The sequence below is a fragment of the Leptosomus discolor genome, chromosome 1, assembly GCF_034619465.1.
Source record: "Leptosomus discolor isolate bLepDis1 chromosome 1, bLepDis1.hap2, whole genome shotgun sequence".
In the NCBI taxonomy this organism is placed as follows: domain Eukaryota; kingdom Metazoa; phylum Chordata; class Aves; order Leptosomiformes; family Leptosomidae; genus Leptosomus; species Leptosomus discolor.
This window is the reverse complement of record NC_141391.1, coordinates 88,760,829-88,786,217: the sequence shown is the minus strand read 5'-3', so window position 1 is coordinate 88,786,217 and position 25,389 is coordinate 88,760,829. Positions and strand designations below refer to the sequence as shown.

General features: G+C 41.7%; 1 protein-coding gene across 3 annotated transcripts; it reads left to right on the top strand.

Annotated features, from left to right (window-relative positions):
* The first annotated feature begins 88 nt into the window (after positions 1-88).
* On the top strand, positions 89-24,804 carry KLHL15 (kelch like family member 15). Of its 3 annotated transcripts, XM_086477304.1 has the most exons (5): positions 238-409; positions 1,282-1,363; positions 2,387-2,483; positions 13,771-14,482; positions 23,158-24,804. In XM_086477304.1, exons 4-5 carry the CDS (start codon positions 13,778-13,780, stop codon positions 24,265-24,267), a joined length of 1,815 nt encoding a protein of 604 aa, XP_086333430.1. In that variant the 5' UTR covers positions 238-409; positions 1,282-1,363; positions 2,387-2,483; positions 13,771-13,777; the 3' UTR covers positions 24,268-24,804. The 3 variants fall into 3 exon arrangements, with proteins under 3 accessions (XP_086333437.1, XP_086333430.1, XP_086333446.1); XM_086477311.1 differs by lacking the exons at positions 238-409; positions 1,282-1,363 and adding an exon at positions 89-109; XM_086477320.1 differs by lacking the exons at positions 238-409; positions 1,282-1,363; positions 2,387-2,483 and adding an exon at positions 4,486-4,505.
* The last annotated feature ends 585 nt before the right edge of the window (positions 24,805-25,389 follow it).

The following is a 25,389-nucleotide window of genomic DNA, read 5'->3' as shown; positions in this document are numbered from 1 at the left end:
CCCCTCCGCGTGCGCCGGCGCCGCCAGGGAAGCGACCCGTGCGCATGCGCGGGGCGGGGCCGCGGTGGCGGGAGGGCGCCCTGCGCCTGCGCCTTGCGCCTGCCGGCGGGTAACGGTCGTGGGCTGAGGGCGGTGCGGGGCCGCTGAGGGGAGGCCGGGGGAGGGGGGGGGGGGGCTGGTGGAACTGCGCCGGGAGGGAGGGGGCGGGGGGGTGTCAGGCAGCTTTCGGTTGCTGCTGCAGGAACACATGCGTGGGAAATGCGGGCTTCTGAGTATTGCTGTCTTTTGTCTTCACGATAGGCCGGCTGGGCCCGCGGCCGCTCTGTGCTTGTGCCGTGTGTCCTCCGTGTGTAAATACTGGCGTTGCCTCGGTAGGGGGATCGGGACGGGGACCAAGTTTGGTTGAAAGGTACACTAAAACCCCCGAGATTCGTTCTGTGTTTATGGTTTTATGTCTGACGTGTGTAACGGCACGGCAGTGTAGGGTTATTTGGAGCAGCGAGCAGGCGTGATGCAGAAAGGAAGATGGGGATAACATTGAAACAAGATGTGCTTGTGGGTGCTGGGAATGAGTGTGTCTGATGTCTGATCAGCTTATTGGCTTGAACAGTAAATCAGTCACTATACGTATCTGCTGGCCATCAGCCCGATACGATTTTGAATTTCAACCTTTCTTTTGTTACTGTCTTCTGTAGGCTGAGTATTTAGTGTTAGGGAAGACAGTTAGTGTTAGGATATAAGGCTCTGCCCCACGATATGAGCAGCTTAAATCTTTTATACCAAACAATTATAAACCCCTCCAAATGCATGCTGTTTTCAGAGTTGGGTACAGCATAAGCGCCATAAAAAAATCGACTAAAATCCCTGATCAGTGAGGAGAGCCAATTTAGAGGTTCAGCAGAGACTAAAGGCCAAATTCACAGCCCTTCCCCATGGGAAATCAAGTTGACTTCTCCTTCATGGAGACTTATTAAAGGCATAGTGGATGTTGCTACTGATAGGATTTCTTCTATGATCAGAGAAACAGATTTCAGTGTCAGTAACTGGTGATGTCAAATACGTGCACATTCATCAACAGTGGCTTTGCCTGCTGGAAAACGTGGCAGTTCTCAGATTTTGCCTGGCTGACTGCTTGGGTCAGAAAAACAGGTTTGGTGCAGACAGCCATGTGATTGCAATGCGATGATGGAAATGTGTGTGAAACTGGTATGCCTGGTGAAACAGTGCTGGTAACCTCCCGCTGCTGCAGATACTGCTATTTCCATTCTTTCCCCATACAAGAGTTAGGAGTGCGTCCTGCTGGCTGTACCTAGAGCAAGTACATTGCCGTCATTCTTGTTGTGAAGAAATGAATCTGAACATGGTAAGGAACACGTCAGATTGCGTAGTGGCGTTGCCAATGACAAAATGTTTTGTCTTGCGACCCAGTAATTCTGCACGTTAGTCTGGAAAATTAATTTTTGTCAGGTCACATGCTGTTTTCAATTTGATATAAGATATCTCACTTCTGGGAAAAACAATAGATGCTTATGACCGAGACACAAAGTACAGTGGGAACACGATGCAACACTTGGTTGTAGTTGCCTCGATGTCCAGGCGTGTGTAATCGCTCTTTTGTGAAAACAAAGTGAAAATACTAGACTCTGTAGTTACTCAGACATTTAAATTATGCAATAATGCAATACAGTGTAACAGTATGGAAACAGTTTTTGTCACATTTGCAGCAGCCTTTGGAAAGGGTGTAATCTTTGCTATGAACCCTGTCAGGAATCTGGAAAAAAAATACACAAATTGTTGCTCCTGTTGTAACAATGCAATTCTACATTTTACGTGTTCTGAGATGGTTTTGTTACTTCGAGTCGCTGTATTGGGAAATATTTGTAGTACGAAGAAAAAGCAGAGAAATCGAAAGACTGCAAATGTCTAATTAAAGTAAAAACATTTCTAGGAGTTGTCAAGTATATTATACATACATGTACAAATTAAATAAAGTTGAAAATTATTCAAATTAAATGCTAAATAGTGTATTAATGTAACTCAAAAACACATGCCCAGAATTTTATTCATTACAATTGTCTCATGTAAGCCAGTGGGAGCTACTTAGTAACTGCCTTTGTACAGATGCCTGAATCAGAGGGGTCAGCCCAAATCTCTGTGTAAATTAATATTGGCTGAGGTAACGTTGATACTGCTGGTCGTTGTCGAGGGCCCAAATTTAACAGTCTCTCATTTTTATTTAGGAGATTAGAATTGGGGCATTACTAACATGATTTTGATTTTTCGGTGGAGGCAAATTGTAAAGGAAAAGGGGATGGGGGGGTTGTGCTTTTAAATGCTGAGAATAAGTATGTCAAAGCTGTTGGTTTGTTGTTTTTTCTTCGGCTAGGTTTGAGGTCCTGTTCTGTGGCAGTGCGTAGGAGACACCTGAAGATCATCTTACGCCTCAGCTTGCCACAAACTGCCAACAGCAAAATGACAGTCAGGTAAAACCCAAACCATCCTGCTCAGGTTTTTCTGCCCTCGCTGACCCGTGAAGGTCGGAAGTGTGAGGAGGGCAGAAGGATGCACGAGGTTTTGTTTGTATCATTTCTGTGTACGAGGAGCTTTCTACTCCAGTTTTTCTTTGCTGAAGCATGAGACGTGAGTGGGTACGTGCAGCAGGAGACCTATCCTGTGAATAAGGGAGAGAATGTCTTTCCTTTGAGACGTAGGCGGCAGGAACAGTCGCTGCCTTGGCAGAGTTGGTACGGAAAGATCGGTGGTTTCACCGTAAGCGCACAAGTAACAGGTTTTTAAACAGTGACTGGGGAGATGGGGCAAATTTACCGCACGAGTAAGCGGTGGAATAGTGTGAGTTTGCTGAGCAGAGAGAGGGTCGGGCCGTTGGGATGGCGGCGTGAATGGGAGCAGGTTGATGGTAGCGTGGAACGGGTGGGCCGTGAGGGAGCAGTAGGGGGGCGGCGGAGCAGAGCAGGGATAGCAGTGGGAAGTCTTTTGTGAAGCAGCGCATGGCAGGGCTGGTTCATTGTGTGAGGCTGTGAAAGGTGGGAAAGACGTGCGGCTCGAGGGTGGCAGCTATAGAGGGGGTGCGCTCTGGTTTTATAAATTGGGGTGTGGGGGTGGTAACGAGAGACTGAAAATAGGCAGTGAAGGGGATGGGAACAGCAATAAACGGAGAGGATGGCAGCGTGTGGCCTGCTATTTAAAGCAGTGAGTGACATAGAAGGTGACAGGATGGTACGTAGCAGCTAGGGAATGGTTTGGGGGTGGCGGTGGCGGCAAACCAAAGGTCCTTGTAGTTCACCTCGTACAACAGGGCTGGAGTTTGCCGGGCAAAGGCAAGATAGAGAAAGCAAGGGGGTGACGTTTGTGCTAAGGCGAAGCCCCATTTGCCCCACGCTGGGCTGCTGTTCCCGACGAGCTGCGTGTGGGTGGTTGCTCAAGGGCAGCTCCGCCGAGCGCCGGTGTCCCCGACCCACCGGCGGGCCCCAGTGTCCTGGTTCTCAGGCCGGCTGGGGGGGCTGCCTGGGGTGAGAAGGGAGCTGGGATCGGCCGCAGCCCCTGCAGCTGGCCGGGTGTCAGGGCAGGAGTGGGGCGGGCTCCTAGCAGGGGTTGCCGTGGCCCGGGGTGGGTTGAGGCACGGCATCCCCGCAGGGCTGCTGCCCGAGCAAACCGGGAGCGGCGGGAGCCTTGAGGAGAGGGGCCGTGGTTCGCGGCGGGACCCGGCCTGGGGGCAGAGGGGTGGAAGAGAACGACACAACCTCGAGCCCCCAAACGCGGACGCCTGTGGGTGAGCGTCCTCCCGAGCCAGAGGCAGATGCTGATTGTTGGTGCCGCTTTCCCAGCCCGCAGGCCTCCGCTAGGCTCCGGTAAGGGACTCCTCTCCCGGGGGCGTGCCCGGTCTCCCGGCGGTGGCAGGGCCGGCCCGGCCTCTGGCTGACACTGCGAGGGGCCGGGAGGTGCCGGTGGGACAGGGCGCGCCGCCGGGTGCGGGGCCGCGCCGAGGCGGGAGCGCGGCGGTGAGGGTTTGCCGCCCCGGGTAGGCGCCCACCCGCCCTCCGCCGGGACCGCAGGTGGCGACGGAAGTGACGGCCGGCGCGGGGTGCCTGTCGCGGGGGAAGATGGCGCCTGCGGCCGCGGTAGGCAGCGCAGAAGGTAAACAAGTGTGAGCGGCGGGGGGCGGGCGGGAGCGGCAGGGACCCCGGGGGTCAGGCCAGGCCAGGCAGGGCCGGGAGCGCCGGTGCTCGGGCGGCGCGGGGCGGCTCCCCACCTCCCCCTGAGCACGAACCGCGGGGAGGAGGGAGCCCAGGATCCCCCCTTCCTCCTCCTCCTCCTCCTTCTTCTCCTCCGCCTCCTCCTCTTCCCGGCTTTGCCTCAGCCATTGCCCCTCTCTTCAGCCCCCCGGCGCCTCCCTCCGCCGCCCCCGGCTTTATGTTACACAGAAGCTCCCCTCTCCGCCGGTCCAGCGGGAGGAGCCGCGTCTTCAGTGCCGCCGCTGCCGAGAGGTAGGTGAGGCCGCCGCCGGCGTCCCCCGGGCCCTTCCGCCGCTGCCCGTCACTACCGAGGGCGGTCCGGGCCCCCTCTTGGCTTTCAGGGACTCTCCTCCTCTGGCTGCGCCGGCCCAGGCAGGCGGTGGCGGTGGCCCAGGGGCGCCGGGGGTGGCGGCGGGGGGAGGCGGGCTGTAGCGGGGCGGCGGACATGGCATGGCCGGGCCGGGCCGGGCCGTGCTGGGCGGGCGGGCGGGAGGACGCCGTGAAAGCCTTGCGGGGGGTTGCGGGGCGGCCGCAGCCTCGAGCTGGGCGCCTGCGGCAGCAGGTCCGTAACTCCGTTCGTCAGGGAGCTCGGCCTGTGAGCTTTTGCTCGGGGCGGAGTAGTGCTGAACGCGTCGGGCGGACGAGCTGAAGTAGGTCATCTGGGTTCCTGTCCTGAAAATGGCTATTTCACCATCAGCGACACTGGGAGAGAAAAAAGTGTCTGTGGGACTGAACGAGTAGATTACCTCCCAGGGTTGGTACTGAAGCTTTGACCTGTCTGGTAGATATGTAGATGCCGTTTGAAAATTTAAAGTTCTTGCTTTTTTTGTTCTTTGCTTGGGTTTAGGTTTTGTTTGTTGGGTTTTGGTGGTTTTTTTTTTTTTTTCTTCCCCTCTTCCTTTAGAAGAAGAATAGGGGAACCATAAAGCTGTTACTGGATAACAGGGCAAAACTGCTGAAGTCTGGCTTCCTCTTGACTTCTTTGTCGTGTATGCTCGTCCCTAAGATAATAACCCAGCTCCTTCACCACTATTCCCCCAGTTCACACTGATCCCCTCAGCATACCGCTATGTGCCAACATCCTTTCTGTCTTTTTGCTTCCAACACCTAGCCAACGTGTTTAATTTCTACCACATGTCCTATAAACTTTCCCACTGTCACTCATCTCCTTTCACTTTCCCTAATTATACCCTATGGCTGGTTGGGATCTACACATGTGTTGATTTGCCTTTCAGCAAGTGAAGCAGAACAGGTAACTGTTGAGCTCGTGCTGGAGACACCGGACCTTTTTCATTTATCTAGTTGCCAATTTGGGAGAAATTTGTAGAAATTTAATATATTTGAGATTTCTGTCTTTCTGACAAATGAAGTTGATATTTGGCAATGAGGTCAAAAGCTCTGTGTCTTGAACAAAAGTCATTAATTTTCTCAGAAGATGCTAAAAGCATTGGCAATAAATATACAGATAATAACAAGAAGGCAATTATAAAGGGTGTTTCAACTACCTTAATTTAGATTAAAATTATTTTTACTAATATGATTTAAATACTGCTTGTAGGTTATTACCTTTTTATTATGCTAAAAATGTATGTGACGAGTCCAGAAAAGTAGGATTAGATTTTTGCTACTAAGAAATACTTAACTTGCTACTTTTCTGTATAAAATACATCATGGTTTTCTCAATAAATATCTTCACAATGAGAAAATCTTTATTCATATTTTTTTTTCTTACATTTGGAAAAATTAATCACTACAGAAGCCACAAATATATATATATGTATAAGGAGTGTTGGCACTTGGAATAGAGAAGTCCTGTCCACTTTGAGAGCAGTTGCAAATCTGTAGTTTTCAACACGACCGTCATTTAACTCTTAGGTATTAGTGATACAAATTTTTCTGCTTAAAGACAATTCTCAGTCTTACTGATACATTAAAAGTATTTTATGCAGGGCATCTCTTGTGATATCAGTAAGTGTAATTGGAAGAGCATTGAGCTGAGCTTGCTCTGCTTTCGGGAGCATGTTTTTCTGTACAGGTGCAGTGGTGCAATGGTCTTTTAGCCAAATGGTTTAAACGATCTTAATGTTGGTGAACTGCAGTTTCACCATCCACATAATGGACTGATACAGTAAGAAACATGTATCTCGTTGATGTTAATTCATGAGACAGAAGTTGAGTTTAGATTCAGTTCGATGAAGTTAAACTGGTCAAGTCACTACAGCTGATGCTTATGTCTGGTGGTCTTAAAAGGCATGTCAAGCAGGTACTTTCATCAGAATCCTTTAGATAGTCATTGTAAAGTTTGATTTAAGGGCTGAGCTGGGGAGCATATTTTTGTTCTCTGATGGCTAGTGGTGTAAAATGGGAAGTTTCTGACGTGTTTGATTAGTATTCATCTGAATTGAACATATGTGAAAACTGTACTCTTCAACAGTATTTTAAGACAAAATGGTTCCGGTCTTTTGTGTGTGTGTGTGTGTGTATACTTGTAACGGTTGGATCCTTCTGTGCAGGAAGACATAAATTGGCTTATAGTATAAGTTTTTAGGAACAGAGAGTAATATGAGCTGAGAAACCGATCCGTTATAGATATGTGCATCTGAGAGCACCAACGCATCTGCTTCAGTTAGAGGTTTCTCAAAAAGAAAGCGGAACAAAACACTCTCTCCTAGTACTGTACTCTATGGAGGTAGCTAGAGACTACTCAGCAGGGTTCTAGCATACTTACAGAGCGATGCGTGACCATGCTGAGCTGACACGATCCATGCTGAGTTTTAGTATGTTTGGTTATAACCAGTTCTGATAATGCTTCTAGCATAACCATAATGACCTCAGAGACAACTGATGTGTTGTTACAAAAGTGCCGCTGTTGTAATGAACTGATGCAGATCGCTCAGAGATAGCAACATGGGTAAGAGCTTGTAAGAGGAGCTGTCATGGTCAGATGCGTGCTCCTAAAATTCTTCATGCAGTGTGGACAGTTTTGAGGAGTACCCAAGTTTTGATTTCTAGAGTTCTGGCAGTCTGGTTCCCTTGACTGGCAGTGATTGGTAAGCTCCTAACTCCTTGCTTCTAAAGTGACCCAGTGCTTTTGTAATTCTCAGCACGGATTCGGTGAAACCTTTAATGTGAACCTATCAATGTGTTTAAGATTAATTGTTTCCCAAACTTAGCATGTTAATTATAAAGGATTTTAGATAAAACACATGAAAACTTGGTGTGTGTTTTTGTTTCCTACATTTGCAGTTGTTGTAGCAATGGCAAGTTTCAATATCCACTGGTTATTGATCTATCTCACTTTTTTGTCAGTCCTGTTGCTGTTAGTAGGGAATTATCATGAAAAATGGTGGTTGAGACAAGGTTAAATGGTTTTAGTGTTAAACCATGTTAATTTGACGGATAAAGTATTTATACTGTGCAAGTGTATATTTATACACTCATTGCATTCTCACTCATTGCCGTACACTGCATTCAGAGGCTCAATTCTTAAGTGTTTTGCTTGCATGTGCAAATGCCTGTGTGTGTTGTATTTTCATACGTGTGTACAACATTTGGCTATGGAGAAACGTCCTATTTGTGCAGGAAAGTGTTTTGACAAAACTAGTGTCAAAGAATTCCGCTCAAAGCGGTCTTTGCTATGCACCTCACTAAATAAAGCATATGTAATGGCTTTAAAATTCGTGTTTAAACACATGTGTTTGGATGAAAGGAATGGGATAAATTGAACAGATTATTGGATTTTAAGCTCTGTTTTAGTTCATTGTGTAACAAAAGTATTTTTCTGTTTGTCTGGTGAAATATCTTTTCGTGTAACTCATGGATACAGTGGTTTATTACGTGAAAATTTGTTGTTCAGTTGTGTTCACATAAGTGCTTTCTGAGAATTTCTGAGGTGAGTAGAATGAGCAAGTACTTCATAAACTATAAACAAAGGAACTTGCTGGTTCTGTCTCAGCATCTCAAATGAGTTATTAAGGAACAGCAGCAGTAAAGGAGAGCAGAAATCTGCCTTTCAATTGGTGTGCTAGAGTTGGTGTTGCCAATACTTTCCTAGAACAATAGATCTCTATCCCTAGAGAGTGCACATAAGCTTACATGTTACATAAACACACTTATTTAAAGGGCACTTTTTCGGGAAGTGCTGCTTTTGGATAGATTTTTAAATCAGGCAGGGCACGAGCCAAAAGCAGGTATTCCATAACTTCCTTCTCAGTAGTCTGTGCATTTAGACTCCGCATTTCTTCCGCTTGTGACTAAGAGCCTCAGACACCCTGAGGAAAGAAGGTTCTTGTAGAGCAAGAAAAAGCAGTCTGGAACAGGGTTTTCAGACTTTTATTACAGCTGCAGAATAAAGATGAGAAATCAGTGTTCCAAGTAAGTGCTCTTACAGTCACAGCAGAGTAGTCTCTCTAATGCATTATGTGCTAAAAGAGGAAGAAATGTCAGGAAAAGCTAATAAGGTTAAGCATATTTCTCTTTTGGCTTTTCAGCAGAGAGTCTTGCTTCCTGTGCTGCATTATACTGATCAGCTCTAGTATGTGCAGAACAATGCAGAACGTCAACTTAGATTATTTTTTTTTCCCTTTATTGTTTATATGTTGCAATTTTTTGTTCCAGTTTTCTTATAGACCACTGTAGGCTACATGTCTGGTTTAGGATTAAGCATGCTATTGTGATTTGCATGTGTGCAGAAAATCTAACTCTGAATTTTGCATTTTTATTGAAAAGATGGAGAAAAAATCATTATGTTTTTCTCCTCTGGGAAATAAGCTGCAGCATTTGAATAGTGCGTAGAATTACATCTAAGATTGCAAGTGTATGTGTGGGAGGAATGGCATAGCTATGCTTCAGAAAAATGACTTCATTTGAGAGTATTTTGTGTTGCTTTTTTAATATTTGAACTACCACGTTGCTATTTGCTTTTGACTGAGGGTATCAGCTAGAGAAACGAAGATTTTTAGCAGTTGATCATAATGCGCATTTAACTGTCTAGCTTCTCAGTTTCTGTGCTGTTTTAACTCCCTTGTGTGGTTGCACTGGCCGATACATTTTTGTGTTGTAAACAGAAATATATCTGCTGATAGTGTGTATGGCTTTATGCCAAAATAAAGGGTATTTACTCCTTTTATTTAATGCAGGAAGACAAGTAGTCTTTTGCTTTTCACTCATAGAATTTTGAAGCTTCTTTAGACGGTGTTATGGAGAAGTCTTACTGGTTTTGTCTTAAATAATCTATTAATGCTGTCTGATGTTTGGGAGGAAAAATATTTTGAGATTGAAAACTATAGATTTTCTAAAAATAATATAAGCAGGGATGTGAAAAGAAGGATTAAGTGACTTAAACCCCCACATTTTAAAAATATTCTGAAATAATAATATTACTGTTGACCACTTTGTTACCATTCTAGAGTTTTGTGGCTGACTTCTCATTTTAATATATTTTTACGGAATAGCCACTTTTAGGGAGATGTGAAAATTGAAACCCTAAAACGTGTTTTCTAAATGCAGGGGGTTTTTTTTAATGTATTTTGGTGATTACTTCCACCTGATTTTTTTAAGAGGTTTAAAATTTGAAGGGCAGTAGCCTATATGTGATTTTTTTTTTCTTTTTTTTTTTTTTGGCATGTGTCTTGTTTCTGTTTAATCAGAATTAAAAGTATTGTCACAAAAAAATCAGTGCAGTCTCTATGTAAAAGTGACTTGATCACAGAATCACAGGCTAGTTGAGGCTGGAAGGGACCTCTGGAGGTCATGTGGTCCCCCCACTCAGCAGAGCCACCTAGAACCAGTTGTCCAGGACTCTCACTGATGCTGGTTTTGGGGTTCTGTGTATTTTTTTAATTTGTTTTGATCCTTAAAAGGAACACTGGAAGTGTTCCTCTGGATTTAGTGCATTTACTCTCTACCATTTGTCTCTGCTTACCTTCACTTGCCAGCTTTTCCTTTTTACTTCTTTGAGGGTGGTGGAAGAGGCCTTTTAAAGCTGTCCTATGCAAAAGTTAATTTCTCTCCTTTTATTTGAAGAGTACCTATAATGTAATTATAGAATCACAGAATGGTTTGGGTTGGAAGGGACCTTAAAGATCCTCTAGTTCCAAATCCCCTGCCATGGGCAGGGACAGCTTCCACCAGACCAGGCTGTTCCAAGCCCCATCCAGCCTGGCCTTGAACACTGCCAGGGAGGGGGCAGCCACAGCTTCTCTGGGCAGCCTGTGCCAGTGCCTCATCACCCTCACGGTGAAGAACTTCTTCCTTACACCTAACCTAAATCTCCCCTCTTTCAGTTTAAAGCCATTACCCCTCATCCCATCACTACCCTCCCTGATCAAGAGTCCCTCCCCACCTTTCCTGCAGGCCCCCTTTAAGCACTGGAAGGCCGCTCTAAGGTCTCCCCGGAGCCTTCTCTTCTCCAGGCTGAACAACCCCAACTCTCTCAGCCTGTCCTCATAGGGGAGGTGCTCCAGCCCCCTGGACATCTCTGTGGCCCTCCTCTGGACCCGCTTGAGCAGGTCCATGCCTGTCTTATGCCAGGGACCCCAGGGCTGGACACAGCACTCCAGTCTTTCTCAAGTTAAGTGGAAAGACCCTAGTATGTGTTTAGAGCTCACTGGTATGGTTTTTCTGTGTTCACATACACAGTAATGTATGTACTGCTTTGAAGAAATTCCTCCTGTGAGATTGCCGCCTGCATGAACCTGTGTGATGGGAGATCTCATTATTTTCAGATTAATATGTGTTACTTCAATCACCTGGGGAACATTGCTTCATTTCTGACTTTTTTTTTTTCCCCATGTATTGTGTGTTATTCTGTTCTCATCTCACATTTGCCAATTCCAACTGTCCTGTCCCGGTTTTTCCATTGATCTTGGAATTGAAACTGAGCCATGTGTCTTAGTTGGTCTCTGAAAGAAATGTAACTTACACAGTTGTAGTGCCTGAGAATCCTAGTACCTTTGGACCTCTTGGACAATTTAAAACAAAACTGAGAAATAATTGTTTCAAGTTGCTGTATATTTTATGAAAATGGGTGGCCCATTTAAAGGCAAGTGACCATTAAATCTCTTAAATAGGAAAGACTTAAGTATGAGCTCAGCTATTATTAAACATCAAAGAACTGGGGGTGGGAGGGGAGGAGGTACAAGTGCTCTAGTGAGAGAAGAAAAAAAGCTACTATTAGTGGTTAGCTTTTTATTTTATATCAGAAATCCAATTAGAAAGCAAAATCCTATAAAGTCAGGCTTTATGCTTCCACTTCAGTTTGTATCTTCTTTTTGAGATGGTAAGAGTAAAGTAATTCTCTCCTTGTCTGCTCTTGTGTAAGAATTGGCAACAACTAAGAAGGTTTGATGGTAGTTTTTCTTTTTGGTAGATATGTGCTGTGTTCAGGAATAAGGGACTCACAATATGAAGCTCCAGAGCAGTTTGCATTTTCTTTCTGTCTTCAGTGACATTGAGGGGAGTGTGCTATCATGGATACTGGTGAGAAAGCAACTGGATTGCCAGCTTTGTTCTCTTGCTGCCACTCTTACTTACAGGAATTTGAATTTTGTCATAAGGCCTTAATTGTCATGAACACTCCTGGCATTGACTCTATTGTGCACAGAACCTGTCAGCAGGCTTCAACAGTGTGGGAGCGGTGCTAATTCCACGAGGTGTGGCTACAAACACCCACTCACCATTTTAGTTTTGCATAGACAAAAGAGTATTTCCAGTTTTGTTTTCTAGGATATGTGCTGATGAATTAAGGAGGGGAGATGATTATCCGTTGATGGAGTCTAATAAAATACATTCCAGTTACAATGGCAGCAGTCAGGATGTGGTGCTTGAGAAGTGGGAGTAATGTGATAACTGCTCTCTGAAGTTGTGAAACCTGGGCCAACCTAGAGTCACTTCTGGGTCCATATACAGCTGTAAAAGCTCTAAAACGTTGAAAATCAGTTTTTTTAATGTGGTGGTGTAGCTTAGCTTTTCGTGTAGGTTACCAGTACCAAAACATTAACAACTTTAATTGTTAGAGGAATTTCAGGGTTAAATACACAAATAACCGAGTGAACGTTGCATTGTAATTTAAGGTGGAATAAAGTGAAACAAAAATAGCTGAACCAATTCTGGTAGCTGATTAATGCCAAAAGAGGGAGAAGTCGCTCTTTTTTTCCCTGTTCCTGCTCACGTGTGATGTCCTGCCCTCTGCATCAGGCTGGTTCTCGTGCCATAAGCCCTGCAGTGTCAAGTCGGAAGTCAGCTCACTAGAAGCAGAAAGTTCTCTGGTTTTGAGGTTTTGTGTGTGCTGGAGGGTGGTTGTGTTTGCGTCATTGTTGTCAGTTGTCCATCCCCTGTCGTGTTCCCCCCCCTGCCCTTGATTTAGTTTTCTGTCAGGTTTATGAGTTGAATTTGCTTTCTAGAGTAGCCCGATGAGCCCCAGAAATGTATCAAAGTAGGCAGCAGGAGCTGAGGGCCCACAGTCAGGACACAGAGGGAGAATAGAGTGCACTGTTGCCCTTTGACTAGTGATAAATTGTTAGACTGGTTCGAGCTGCCTTGTGCAACTTCACCCTAACTGAACCCAAGGTAGCTGAGCAAGCTTTTGAGAAATTCCTGGGTTTTGAATAGGTTTTTGATACAGATTTTTATTCAATATTTATCTTCCTTACTTGAACATGGTAGGGTCCTGCTAGTCTTTAATTTCTTTTTGATTTATTCAAAGCTTGACTATAGCTTGCACGTAAGTAACACTGCATCTGCAAATGTTCAAGTGCTTAATAAGCAATTAAGCTTTGCTAAACCCTGTGTACAGAATATTAATAATATTGGGACCTAATCTTGTCAGTGCTTGCTATTGCCTTAGTATTTTGTACTTTGTAAGTCTCATCACCTAATTAATCCCTGTAGTAAGAAGCAGAAAAGGCCAGAAAGAGATTATGTTGTTACAGAAACACACTAACTTAAATAGTATCTCTGAAAATGTTTGGTTTCCTAGAAATAACTTTTGAGTAAATTGACATATCTTTTTAAAAAGACTAAATTTTATTTAGGTTGTACCTTGTACAGATCTACTAGAGCTTGTTTCTGAAGTCAAGGAAGTCTGGCTTCTTTTCTGCAGCCTTTGATATTCAAGAGTGGGTGTTTCATTGCTCCTCTGAGATAAATTCTTTAGAAAGATTAGGGGGGAGAGGCAGAAAACTATGACAACCTTTTTAGCATTGTGCATTCACTATCTGACCACTGAGCAGCCTGGAGTGAGGAATCACTTCGGCAGTTTTGAATAGTTATTCTTGTTCATTACCCTTTCTTTAAAGTGAGACTATTCCGGGGGGAGAAGTATTTAAAGTTTGTGGTTTAAGTTGTTTCTTAAGTTGTTTTTTCAGCTGAAGAGAGAACGAAAAGGATGGTGGAGACTTTTAAGTCTTAATAAAAGCAATCTCAGTTAGGATTTATCTGGTCAGGAAGGGCTTGTGATATGTTATTAGAAATAACAATTTATTTTTATTTTTATTTATTTATTTTTTCTTCCCCCCAGGTGATTCATGGCAGGGGACGTGGAAGGGTTTAGCTCCTCCATCCATGACACCAGTGTCTCTGCTGGATTCAGAGCACTGTATGAGGAGGGATTGCTTCTTGATGTCACACTTGTCATTGAAGACCACCAATTTCAGGCCCATAAAGCACTGCTTGCCACCCAGAGTGATTACTTCAGGATTATGTTCACAGCTGATATGCGAGAACGAGATCAGGACAAAATACATTTGAAAGGTCTGACAGCTACAGGCTTCAGTCATGTCCTCCAATTCATGTACTATGGAACTATTGAACTGAGTATGAACACTGTTCATGAAATCCTTCAGGCTGCCATGTATGTCCAGCTTATAGAGGTGGTAAAATTTTGCTGCTCTTTTCTCTTGGCTAAAATCTGCTTAGAAAACTGTGCAGAAATAATGAGACTTCTGGATGATTTTGGTGTAAACATCGAAGGAGTCAGGGAAAAATTGGACTCCTTTCTGCTAGAGAATTTTGTGCCACTCATGTCCAGACCTGACTTCCTTTCATATCTGAGCTTTGAGAAGCTCATGTCGTACTTGGATAATGATCATCTGAGCAGGTTTCCAGAGATAGAGCTGTATGAAGCTGTTCAGGCCTGGCTGCGCCATGATAGAAGACGCTGGAGGCATACGGACACCATCATTCAGAACATCAGGTTTTGTTTGATGACACCATCCAGTGTTTTTGAGAAGGTTGGTGCATTTGAAAAGCAATAGACAGGATTCATCATTTAGCTAGGGCAGCATGCCATTGAATAGGTAAGATTCCCAAACCTGTTAGGAGGAACAAAAAGATAGTATTTATTTTTCCAATAAACTCCTAGAAGGAAAACATCTAAAAGTATTGTCATCTGATTATTAGTTAATAGCATGTACAGTGGCTGGAGAACAGGTAGGTTTGCAATACGTGTTTTTAAGTGACTTTGTATGGAAAGGACATTTTAAAACTCGATACCAGTGACCGTATTTTATTTCAGTCATTCTTCCTGTTTTCCACAGGTTGCTTCTTGCTTTGCAGAGGTTTTAGAGCTGCATACAGTATGTCATGGTAATTGTTATCAATATTATCAAAACATACTGACTGTAGATTTTACGTGGTTTAAGTACAGATTTTTTTATTTACAAATGAAAACTGGCATCTGCTGTTAAATCTGCAGGATGGTGGTGGTGTTGAATCTTCAGTGCTTGTGCTGTTACACAGCAGTTGGAAGTAAGCCCTGATCCTGCAAAGTTACATGTCCATTTGATTCTACACAAGGCACATAATGCAATCGAAAGTTATTGACGGTGTGAAATGTAATGATTTACTTTAAATATCAGAGGAATCTTTGTAACAGGTGATCTAAAATTCAACTGATTATTGTATGTATTAAGAGGTTAAAAGAGAACTTGCATTTTTCCTACTGTTTTGTTGAGGAATAGACAAAAAAAAAATGTTTTCTAGTTCCTGAGAACCTCTCGAGTGTTTGTCAATGGTAGCGAATTACAAAACTTTGTAAGCAGCCATCTCGCAGGCTAGTAACAGTAAGGGTGTTCAGGTTAGAAATCACTTAAACTGTGCTTTTTTTTTTATTAACAATGTTAGTCCTGTGTGATGAGATACAACTTTAACTTGGTTTTCACTTTTCAGTGAATTAACAGGAGTTAAGACCTTTGTTGGGCTGTTTACAAATGAATTTTCCATATAGTTTTTACTTTGGTATCTAGGGAATATACAGATAAGGTTGTATTGTTCTTGGTGGTTTTAAGGGCTACTGGATCATTTAAGCAGTAATGCTTATGCTTATTTGTATTTTAAATTATAAAAGCTATTAATTACTTCAGAGACTAGTGAGTTTTTATATTTTGGATTTTGTGTGTGTGTGAATTGAGTAGAGGAAGTAATAATACATCAAGTATATTTATGGTCCTATGTTAGCCTATAGACACAAACAAAATAAATACATAAACGTATTTTAGAACAGTAATGCAATGTTTATATTGGGTTAAAACATTTCCAACTAGTAAGAGCTGAACTCTGCAAGATATTATGTAGTGTCTTGTTTTTAATAATGCTTTTACCTTATTATTCCATCGTTTAAACCTTTCAGTAGGAAACCTGATAGGATTCACAGACTATTCTTAAGGTCAATCTAATAGGGTAGAATTTGTCTGTCTGAAAGAGTCTGCTTCAGCTCTTTGAGTTTTTGGGATAACTGCTGTCTGCAGTTAAATTTCTGAAAGCACAAGTGAAAAGTATATGTTGGTCTTCAGCATTATATTTAGGTATAGCTTCTGGAGCTGGTGTTGGTATCAATGGTATAAATCCTGCATACAGTGCTTCTCATGTTTTGTCTTGGCAGCTACCAAATGGCCAGATAGGTACAACTTAAGGAGAGAAGTAATTTTCAGCGCCCCATTTTATATGCCCACATGTAAAAGCTTTATCTGTGAATACCTTTTGCCAGTGCAGGTTCTGGAGTGGAACGGCTCAGCAGAGGGAAGCACAGCTAAATAAGTATGTCATTTATTGCTGCAGCTAGGAATGTGTTTGTGTTTTGCCTTGGCTAGAGAGCATTGAGTGATCCAGCATGGCAAGTGACAAAGGACAACTGCAGTTGGAGCTAAACAAAATATAGGCTACGCTTGCTTTTTTTTTTTTTTAATAAAAAGACATGTTTGTTAACTGTTCTGGAAGTAACCAGAGATTTGTCTTCCGTGTGTACAAGGGGGAATCTACTGGTAAAACTGTTTGGTTTGGGTTGTTTTTTTTTTTTTTGGAGATCCACAAACAGAATTCATCCTTTTAGTGAAGGCAGCACATACTCCATGTCTGCGTGAATGTACCAAATACAATCTGAGGTTGACTCTTACGGTTCAGCGAACTCTGTATTCGCTATACGCTGGCTGGCTTGTCCTGTGTACTCTTATGTAATCTTTGTGTGTAGAAATGCAATGCACGTTTCTGAGATGCCTGTCATTGTAGTATATAAATAACTTACATAACTTAACTTTGCAACTCACAGTAAGGATACTTTTGACCTCTTAAGCCACTCTATTTCTTACATCATTTTTTGGAAGAGATTTACAATCTGAGTGGGATGGCTTGTCCTTTAAAAAATGAAATGATGAGCGACTCAAGATTTACACTTTGAGGCTGACGTGCATTTGGAGTGCGCAAAAGTGGAGGTGCAGCCTGTTTGCTTACTCTATACTGTCCTGGAAAAACTGCTCCTGAAGTATGAATAGATACTCCTTCTGTTCCTCAGCCCTTAAAATACGTGTAGATGTATGAGGGAAAATGGAAAGATAAACGAAGTAAGGATTTGGGGAATAGTTAGAAAATACAGGCAAAGTGTATGGGGAGAAGGATGAGTTCTATCCATATTGCACTTTCCTTTGCTTGAAACATATCCATGACTCTGAGAAAGGTTGGAGGTAAAAGTTAGGGGGCATTTCTTCTAGATCGTTAAGTTCATCTCTGTTATTGGAAGTGACCCCATCTTGTCGTGATTTTCACTTCATATACTTCATATACATGTTTAAGCTCCCTTTAGTTTTGGTGTACTACTCTGATTGAAATGTTGTTTCTGTCCCTAAAATCGAAAGGTTTTTTTGGATGTCCAGTCTGTAGGGTTTGTTATGACTAGCCCATACTGATTTATGAATTCCCAGCTTAAATCAGGAGCTTCATAATCACTAGGTGCATCAGCTTCTGCTTTAGAGGTGGGATGAATATCACACTGAGTATGTGCTTTCCTGTGTCTAGAAAGTAGTAGCTTTTGAGAAGATGTCATTGTAATTTTCTGTCATTATGACTTTACCTTTGATAAATGTGTTTAATTTTTTTTCCCCCTATTTTCCCTCCGTGTCTGGTAATTCATGTGTGTCTACTTCTACAGCTTCATGTGGTGAAGTTTAGAATTAAGTGTCTAGTGTATGAGGTTAGTGGATGTGGTTAGTGGCCCCTCTTACCTTAAATAGCTGCTGCACATGATGTTGTTATGTCTAAAGGTTATTACTGACTTGAACATATTTGCTAGCAGTATTTGTTACATGCTGAGCATCTCAATTTTAGCACATGGGTTGTTGGCTCCACTCTGATTTGAGATACTAGATTTGAGTTAGATTCCAGCTTGATTGTGATAATTTCTCTTGCTAGTTTCTAAACAGGAACGGCAAAATACTCAATTTGAGGGCATTGTGCTTGCTGCACAGAGGCTATGTTGACTTCTCTTTCTATGGTTAGGCTGAAAAACAGCAAGTGATTTGTAGTGCTTGCAGAATAGCCCTTTGAAGCCCTTACTGGTACTGACCAGGTTTCGTACTGGCCATGGGGTGTAACTAAGTAATGACCCATGCTAGAAAAAGGGAAAGGAAGTACAGCAGCTTGTCCGATGCTATGTATACTGATGTTTGGTTGCAAAGTGAATTTGGTTGCTGCTGTTTTAGAGATATATATGTGACTTTTTCTATTTGACTAAATTTTGATTTGGAATAAGTGTTTGGTAATGTTTATTGACAGGCTTGTAGTTGTGCTTAGAATATGGCCAGAGATAAGTAGATATGAAAATAATAAGGATCCTAGTTAGTAGGATTGACAGATCTTTAGTTTTGATTCAGCTTAATCTCTAGTAAAATACCATTTTTTGGAGGTCAAAGGAAGAATTTGCTCTCTAGAAGTCAAATACAGGTGCCATCATGCATTGAAAAGGTATAGTGTAGATTCTGTATTCCTACTAGTTGACTTACCCATTCAGAATTGGCAGTTTTAGAAAACTTAAGTAAGCACAATTATATAACCTTTGGAATAGTTCTGTGTTTATGTGGCTAGAGATGATAGAGTCACATTATGAGCCATCCAGATTTTTCTGGGTTTTTTACCAGTTCTGCAGAAGGAACGAAGCTGGGATCTACCCCATATAATAACATGTTAAGATTTAGTTACCAGGTGTACAAATAATACATGTTTGGCTTGGGCACTTCAAAAGTAGCCTTTCTTTCTGGTTTTGAAAGCTTTTTCCTAGAAGCTGAAGTAACAAAAATAAAAACAGAGTGCTATCTGGAAATGATTGTATGAAAAAAAAAAAAAAAAAGCAAGCTATTTACTGAAGGCAAACTTGTGATAGAGAACATTGGCCTTGCATTTCACTGCTCTTCCTGCAGCTTATTAATTTGCTTAATTGTTTTAAGGGGGCGGGGGGGGATGATGAATATAGCGTGGGATACACCTGGTCTTTTGTGGGAATGACTTTTCAAATTAGAAACTAATGACTTTACTTTTTCATAGAATATAGATGGAAAATTCTGAAAGTTGCATAGCTGCTGCAACCAGAAAGGCATGCATTGCAATACAGCAGAAAAATAAGCAATGATTAATAGCTGCGTTAATTTGGGAAGCCAGCAGTTTTTACTGAGTGTTTCACTGATTCAAAATGAAGAAGAGAAAATGTGTTCAAGCTCGAGTTTACTATGGCTGGAGGGATGGTGGTGATTTTGGTGAAGCCTTGGTGGTTTTGGTGTTGACTACCCAGGGAGTGAGTAGAGAGGTGGATATTTTAAATTATTTTCTTAATCTTTTTTTATGGAATGACACATTTGGTTTTGTTTATGCTGTTCCCTGTCTGTGTAGTTAAAAGTCCAATTGTGAACTGCTGTAACTGGTAGGTGATACAATGAGACCGTTCTCATGAGAGAGCTATTTGGGGAGCTCTTACATTAGCACTATGTCCCAGCAGATCCTCTGTAAGAAGGTTTTGTCCAGAAAACTGAAGAGCAGTATTGGAAAGATTGTAAAAAGAAATCACATGAGCAAAGCTTTAGCACTTGGATTAAATTCCTTTTTTAAAATAAGTTGGTAAGGAAGTTAAACTTAAGATAACAGAACAATCTTTTCTTTAAACTGAAAATGCTGTGAAGCATTTGTATTTTTTATCAATTCAGAGTTGATGATGTATTCTTAAGAATGCACATTTGTTTTTCTTCAGGGTTCCTCACAGTTAGTGTACATTTCCATCTGTTTTGCATGTTCTGCAGAAACTTGTGAGCATTCTCTCTCATTGAGTATGTGGTAAATAGGTGCATGTTCCTTCTAGAGCTTCTTCATTTGAACTTAACAGGAAAATCGGTCTGTTGGTAAGCACCTAGATATTTGTTGGTTAACTACTTGTTGCTACTTATGGGTAATGGCAAAAGCCTACTTTTGAATGCTGAGGGATTTCCTTCAGCGTATTTTGGGTGTCAGCAGTTCCCAGAAAACGCTTGCTGAGGGCCATGTTCTTTAATCTCCTAAAACTGAAACATATGCACAACTTACAGTTGTGTTTTAATATCTGAACATCTGAATTTTAATGCTTCTCTTTTTTGATTATACACACAAGTAATTAAGAGTATTGTAAAATTATTCAGAAGTGTAGGTGTTTGGAGACTGTGGGCAGAGTAGGACATTAAAATAATTCTGGAAGATTTCACGCAGACGGTGTGTGAATGTGAAGGTGGGCATACTGACCTACATTTGCTTTGTCTTCATTTGCATCAAGCACGCACGAGTGGTCTGTACTTTCATATAGGCGTATCCTAACATTCATCTTCCACCGTCATTTGAGCCTCAGGGGAGGTACTGTTCCTGTATGGCAGAGGTTGTGCTGCTGAAAGGTGGAAGGCTAGAGACGCTGCTGTTTCCTCAACAGGAAAGTCTAGGAAGCCTCCAACTACCTTTTCTTACCAGAATTTGTAGTCTAACACGCTGTTTTCTTTTGTGTTTGTTTTGGTGGTCTTTGGTGGGTTTTTTTTTTTGTGAATATTGTAAGAATTCCTAGCACTTACATTTTCATATTCATCTCTTCAAGATTGTGCTTGTAGGTAGCTTCCTCATGAACTTCAGTCTGAAAGAGTTGTTCATAACTGGTAGTTGCATTTGCTTCTTGATGCCTTTGTGGTTTAAGGTACGAGATTGAGGCTTTGCTTTGATGTTAGTGCCTTTGTCAAGATAAGTAGTAGTGAACTACTGATAGATTGATTCCCTGGTCTTGAGATTCTGTCTCTGGAATTAGGTATTCCTTGTTTCCTTTTGCAAGCTCTCATGGGGTGAGATTTAGGGTATGTGAAGGAGTAGAGTGGTGAGGATAGATGAGACTTATTTTAATTCCAGTTTCTGGCTGGCATTTCAGTTTCTAGATATAAAGACAGAGTTGTAAATGTTGAGGGGGAAAGAAAACATTTTCCATCTGTGCCAGGCTTTGCTGACACGCTTCACGTTGTAGGCATGTTGATCCTGTTGTCTTCCATAGTCATCCAAGAAAACTTGAAATGCATATAGGTGAAACAAAAACCGTTTATCTTTTTGTTTAATTCCAAAAATGATAGCTCCCGTTTAGGGATGGGTGAAATAGTCATGCTGTTTAGAATTTGAAAGTTACTTTTAAGGATGAAGTAACCCATTCTTGATTATTTGTTACTTTAACTTGCTGTTTCATTTTTTGTAACCTTTAAGGCTTTCTATATTTTACCATTTTTCTGTGCTGCTGTTCTCCCTGCCACCCCTCCACCAGCATGTTTTCTGGAATTTATGTTCAGTCTTTTCAGTCAGTCAAGCTATATGGTTTATTCTAACAAATGCCATATGAGCAGATCTCCTGTGTTTGTATGATATATTCTTTATTTGCAATAACAAAATACATCGTTATTCCCCAGAAGAGTTTGGCTTATCCTCTTTTTCCAAGCAAAGATAAGTTGGACTTGTCAAAATAAAGTGGAGGAAAGAAGAAGTGTAAATGAAACGTCAAATCACTGTAACTCTTGAGCTATACAGTGGTTTACAGTGGTAGGTTATTATTCAGGGTTTTTTGAAAATCTGGTGTGTAAAACAACCTCAAAGTCTGTGTGAATCATATCCAGTAATAACAGTTCAAAAGATTTTTAAAAATACTTATCTGACAGCAGAATGTCTTCATTGCTATACAAGGAAGAGAAATTATTAATAGAAAGCTAAAAAATTTTGAATGGTACATGTTTATGGAACAAGCAACTACATATTCACAAGGTATAAAGAACATTCATTTCCAAATTCCTTTTCATACACATGAAAACTCACATCACCACCCCTTAGGTAAGTGGTGGTACAGGCTTTTGTTCATTGAGGAATAGTCGCTTCTGATGTTATCTTGTGGTCACTTTGAAATTTCAGAGTGACCAGACGTTTTTTCAGAGCATTGCTTCTCTTTTATAGAGCTGGTAGGAACTAAAGGCATTCAGAGTGTTTGAAAGCAATCCAGTTTTATGTGAAAGAAACTGGGACTTAGGATCAAATCTGATAGAAGATTTGTGGATTTGGCAATATCTAGCAGGTTTTTATTTGTTTCAGAAGTGTAATTCAGAATACTGTGTTAGACCAGACTGTACAGGAAGAGAGAAGCCTTTTTGAAGAAAATCCCATGGTGACCCAAGAGCTGCCTGGAGTTAGATTTACTAAAATGTTCAAGACGGGAATGTGTTTTGGTATTGTCTCAGGACCAGTGTCAGGAACTTAAATTGGCTTAGATAGTAGGGAGCGTCCTGAAAAGGTAAATTCTTACAATCTCCCCGCCCTCTCGTCCAGTAAAACTGAGCAGGGATAGCTCTTTTCAAATGGAGGTAGCACCAAGAAGGAGCACTTCACTACTCTGTGATAATTCAGAGGTTCTAAGTCTCACTTGGGAAGTGGAAGTTCAACCCTACCTCTGCAATTTACCCAATAAATGCACAACCAAAAGAATTATAGGTTGAGATGTTTTCCTCTTGTGGCGTTTGTTGCCAGGTGGAGACTCACAGAGGGGAAACCATAAGGTAACCATCATGACGAGTGGTTAGTGCAATGACATGTTCTGAAGGAGGGGGTTTGGGTACCCTCCCTTCCCACCCCACCCCAGTTAAATGGCTCTGTGAGCAGAGCCTAGCGTTTGGGAATACCTGCTTGGGTTTGGTTGTGAGAATTAGACCAGGGTAGTGCTTGGTAAATACAGAATGGGTATGTAGAATGTTTTTCAAAACCAGGAAGATAGTGCATCTTTAATGTGGTCGCTTCATGGATTAAGCAGAGATGAATAAAGGCTTTTTTGGGGAGAAGGAATAATGATTTTTAGACTTGGGGATTTCAGTTGTGCCAATTCTGGCTTAAAATCTGCATGTGAGTATTCTGCTGAAAATGTTCATCGCTGCTGTTAATCACTAAATTGCCTTCTGAATTTTGGATAAAAGCACATTAGCTTAAGCCTCCATGCACAAATGCCAATGCTCTCAAGATTGCCTGAATGACACTAAGTAAGATAATCTTCTAATGACATGTAGTCATTTAGGTTTTCTGGTTTGTTTCTCTTGGTCAGAATTTTAATATCTTTTAAATGTATTCATAGGTAAAAACATCAGAGTTTTATCGATACTCCCGGCAGCTGCGACATGAGGTTGACCAAGCCATGAATTACTTTCATAGCGTTCACCAACAGCCTTTGATGGAAATGAAATCGAACAAAATTCGTTCTGCCAAACCCCAGACTGCAGTATTTAGAGGAATGATAGGACACAGTATGGTAAACAGTAAAATTCTTCTCTTGCACAAACCAAGGGTCTGGTGGGAACTAGAGGGTCCTCAAGTACCTTTGCGACCAGACTGCCTTGCCATTGTGAATAACTTTGTGTTCCTGTTAGGTGGGGAAGAACTGGGGCCTGATGGTGAGTTTCATGCTTCATCCAAAGTGTTTAGATATGACCCAAGACAGAACACTTGGTTACGAATGGCAGACATGTCTGTTCCACGTTCTGAGTTTGCTGTTGGAGTTATTGGGAGGTATGTTTACGCAGTGGCTGGGAGAACCAGGGACGAAACCTTTTACTCAACCGAACGGTATGATATTACTGAAGATAAATGGGAATTTGTGGATCCCTATCCAGTCAATAAATACGGACACGAAGGGACCGTGCTTGGTAACAAGTTGTATATCACTGGTGGAATTACATCATCTTCAACTTCTAAGCAAGTGTGTGTGTTTGATCCCAGTAAAGAAGGGACAGTAGAGCAGCGAACAAGGAGAACTCAAGTGGTCACTAACTGTTGGGAGAACAAATGCAAAATGAATTACGCAAGATGCTTTCACAAAATGATTTCTTACAATGGTAAGCTTTATGTCTTTGGTGGTGTCTGTGTGATCCTGAGGGCCTCCTTTGAATCTCAAGGATGTCCTTCTACAGAGGTTTATGACCCAGATACTGATCAATGGACTATATTGGCTTCTATGCCAATTGGTAGGAGTGGTCACGGTGTAGCTGTTCTGGACAAACAGATAATGGTTCTTGGAGGCCTTTGTTACAATGGTCATTACAGTGATTCAATTCTCACCTTTGATCCAGAGGAAAACAAATGGAAAGAAGATGAATATCCGAGGATGCCGTGCAAGCTGGATGGCTTACAGGTCTGCAGCTTGCACTTTCCTGAATACGTTTTGGAGCATGTTAGGCGTTGCAGCTAAAACCGAATGAGCAACCCGATGAAATACAAAGAGCTATACCTAATCTGTTAAAAATACAAACTAGTTGAATTCCTTCAGAGACGTTACCTTGTGTATAAGAATGACTGCTAAATGCTGAGGAGAAACGGGATGTACAGGGAGTGTACTTACTAAGTTTATTAGAAAAGCCAACAGTTGGACTGATACTGTAAAAGTTTTGGTTTTTTTAACAAACATAATTGTAAGTAGGGGAAAGAAAAATATATTTTTGAGTGTGCTTATTTTTTTGATAACATTGTATGTCCATAATACCTTTTTTTTTTTTTCTTTTGGTGGCCATTATACCACTGTGCTTGTGAAATCAGTTGAGTTTAACAAAATATTTGTGGAAGGAAGAGAAGAAAGACTTTATTTTCATTTTTTGTTGAGCATCAAAATAAAACTCATCATCTGTACTAGGGTACAACCAGGTATAAAATAAGAAAACTAAACAATTTCTGTATTTTATGTTGTCTTTTGTATGCTTTTCCCATTAATTGCAAAGTATTCTCAAATCTACTGGGTAGTTTTGTTTTCCCTTATATATGTTGAAGAATATTCTTTACCCCTTTGCATGACCTGTTTCCTGGTTTTGTATAGTAGTACCAGTAAGTCTGCCAAAATGCAAATTACACATTTTCTACTAAATTGAAAACAAAACATTTTTATATTCAGAACACTATTTCTATGCTGCCTTCTATTGTCTGCATTGTGTTTGTTGGTGAGTAAAAAATATATACACACACATGCATACACTGTAAAAACTATCTATAAATACATCTTTTTATGTGCAGTTATGATATTATATTTTAACTAGTGCACAGATTCAGCCATATCTGAGTTTAAGGTATAGTACTATCCTTTAATGAGCTAAATAATTCAAAGTTCTTAAGTAACTGGAGGCCTCATTTGGTATCGAAGTATCTTATCTTTAGTTGTGTACTGATTGATTCAGTAACTTTAAACTCTTTATATCAATGCTACATAATGAACTGTTGGCAATTTGTTATTTTATAAATTATTTTTAAAAAAGTAAACACATCTTACCTGAGTTTCTTTTATGTTTGAATGTGCTGCCCAGTTTTCTTTGTTTATGAAAATGGA

Coding starts and splice junctions, on each gene's coding strand:
- KLHL15 (XM_086477311.1), top strand. CDS start 13,778: ATGGCAGGGGACGTGGAAGGGTTTAGCTCCTCCATCCATGACACCAGT. Junction 14,483..23,157: donor CATCCAGTGTTTTTGAGAAG/GTTGGTGCATTT, acceptor ATGTATTCATAG/GTAAAAACATCAGAGTTTTA.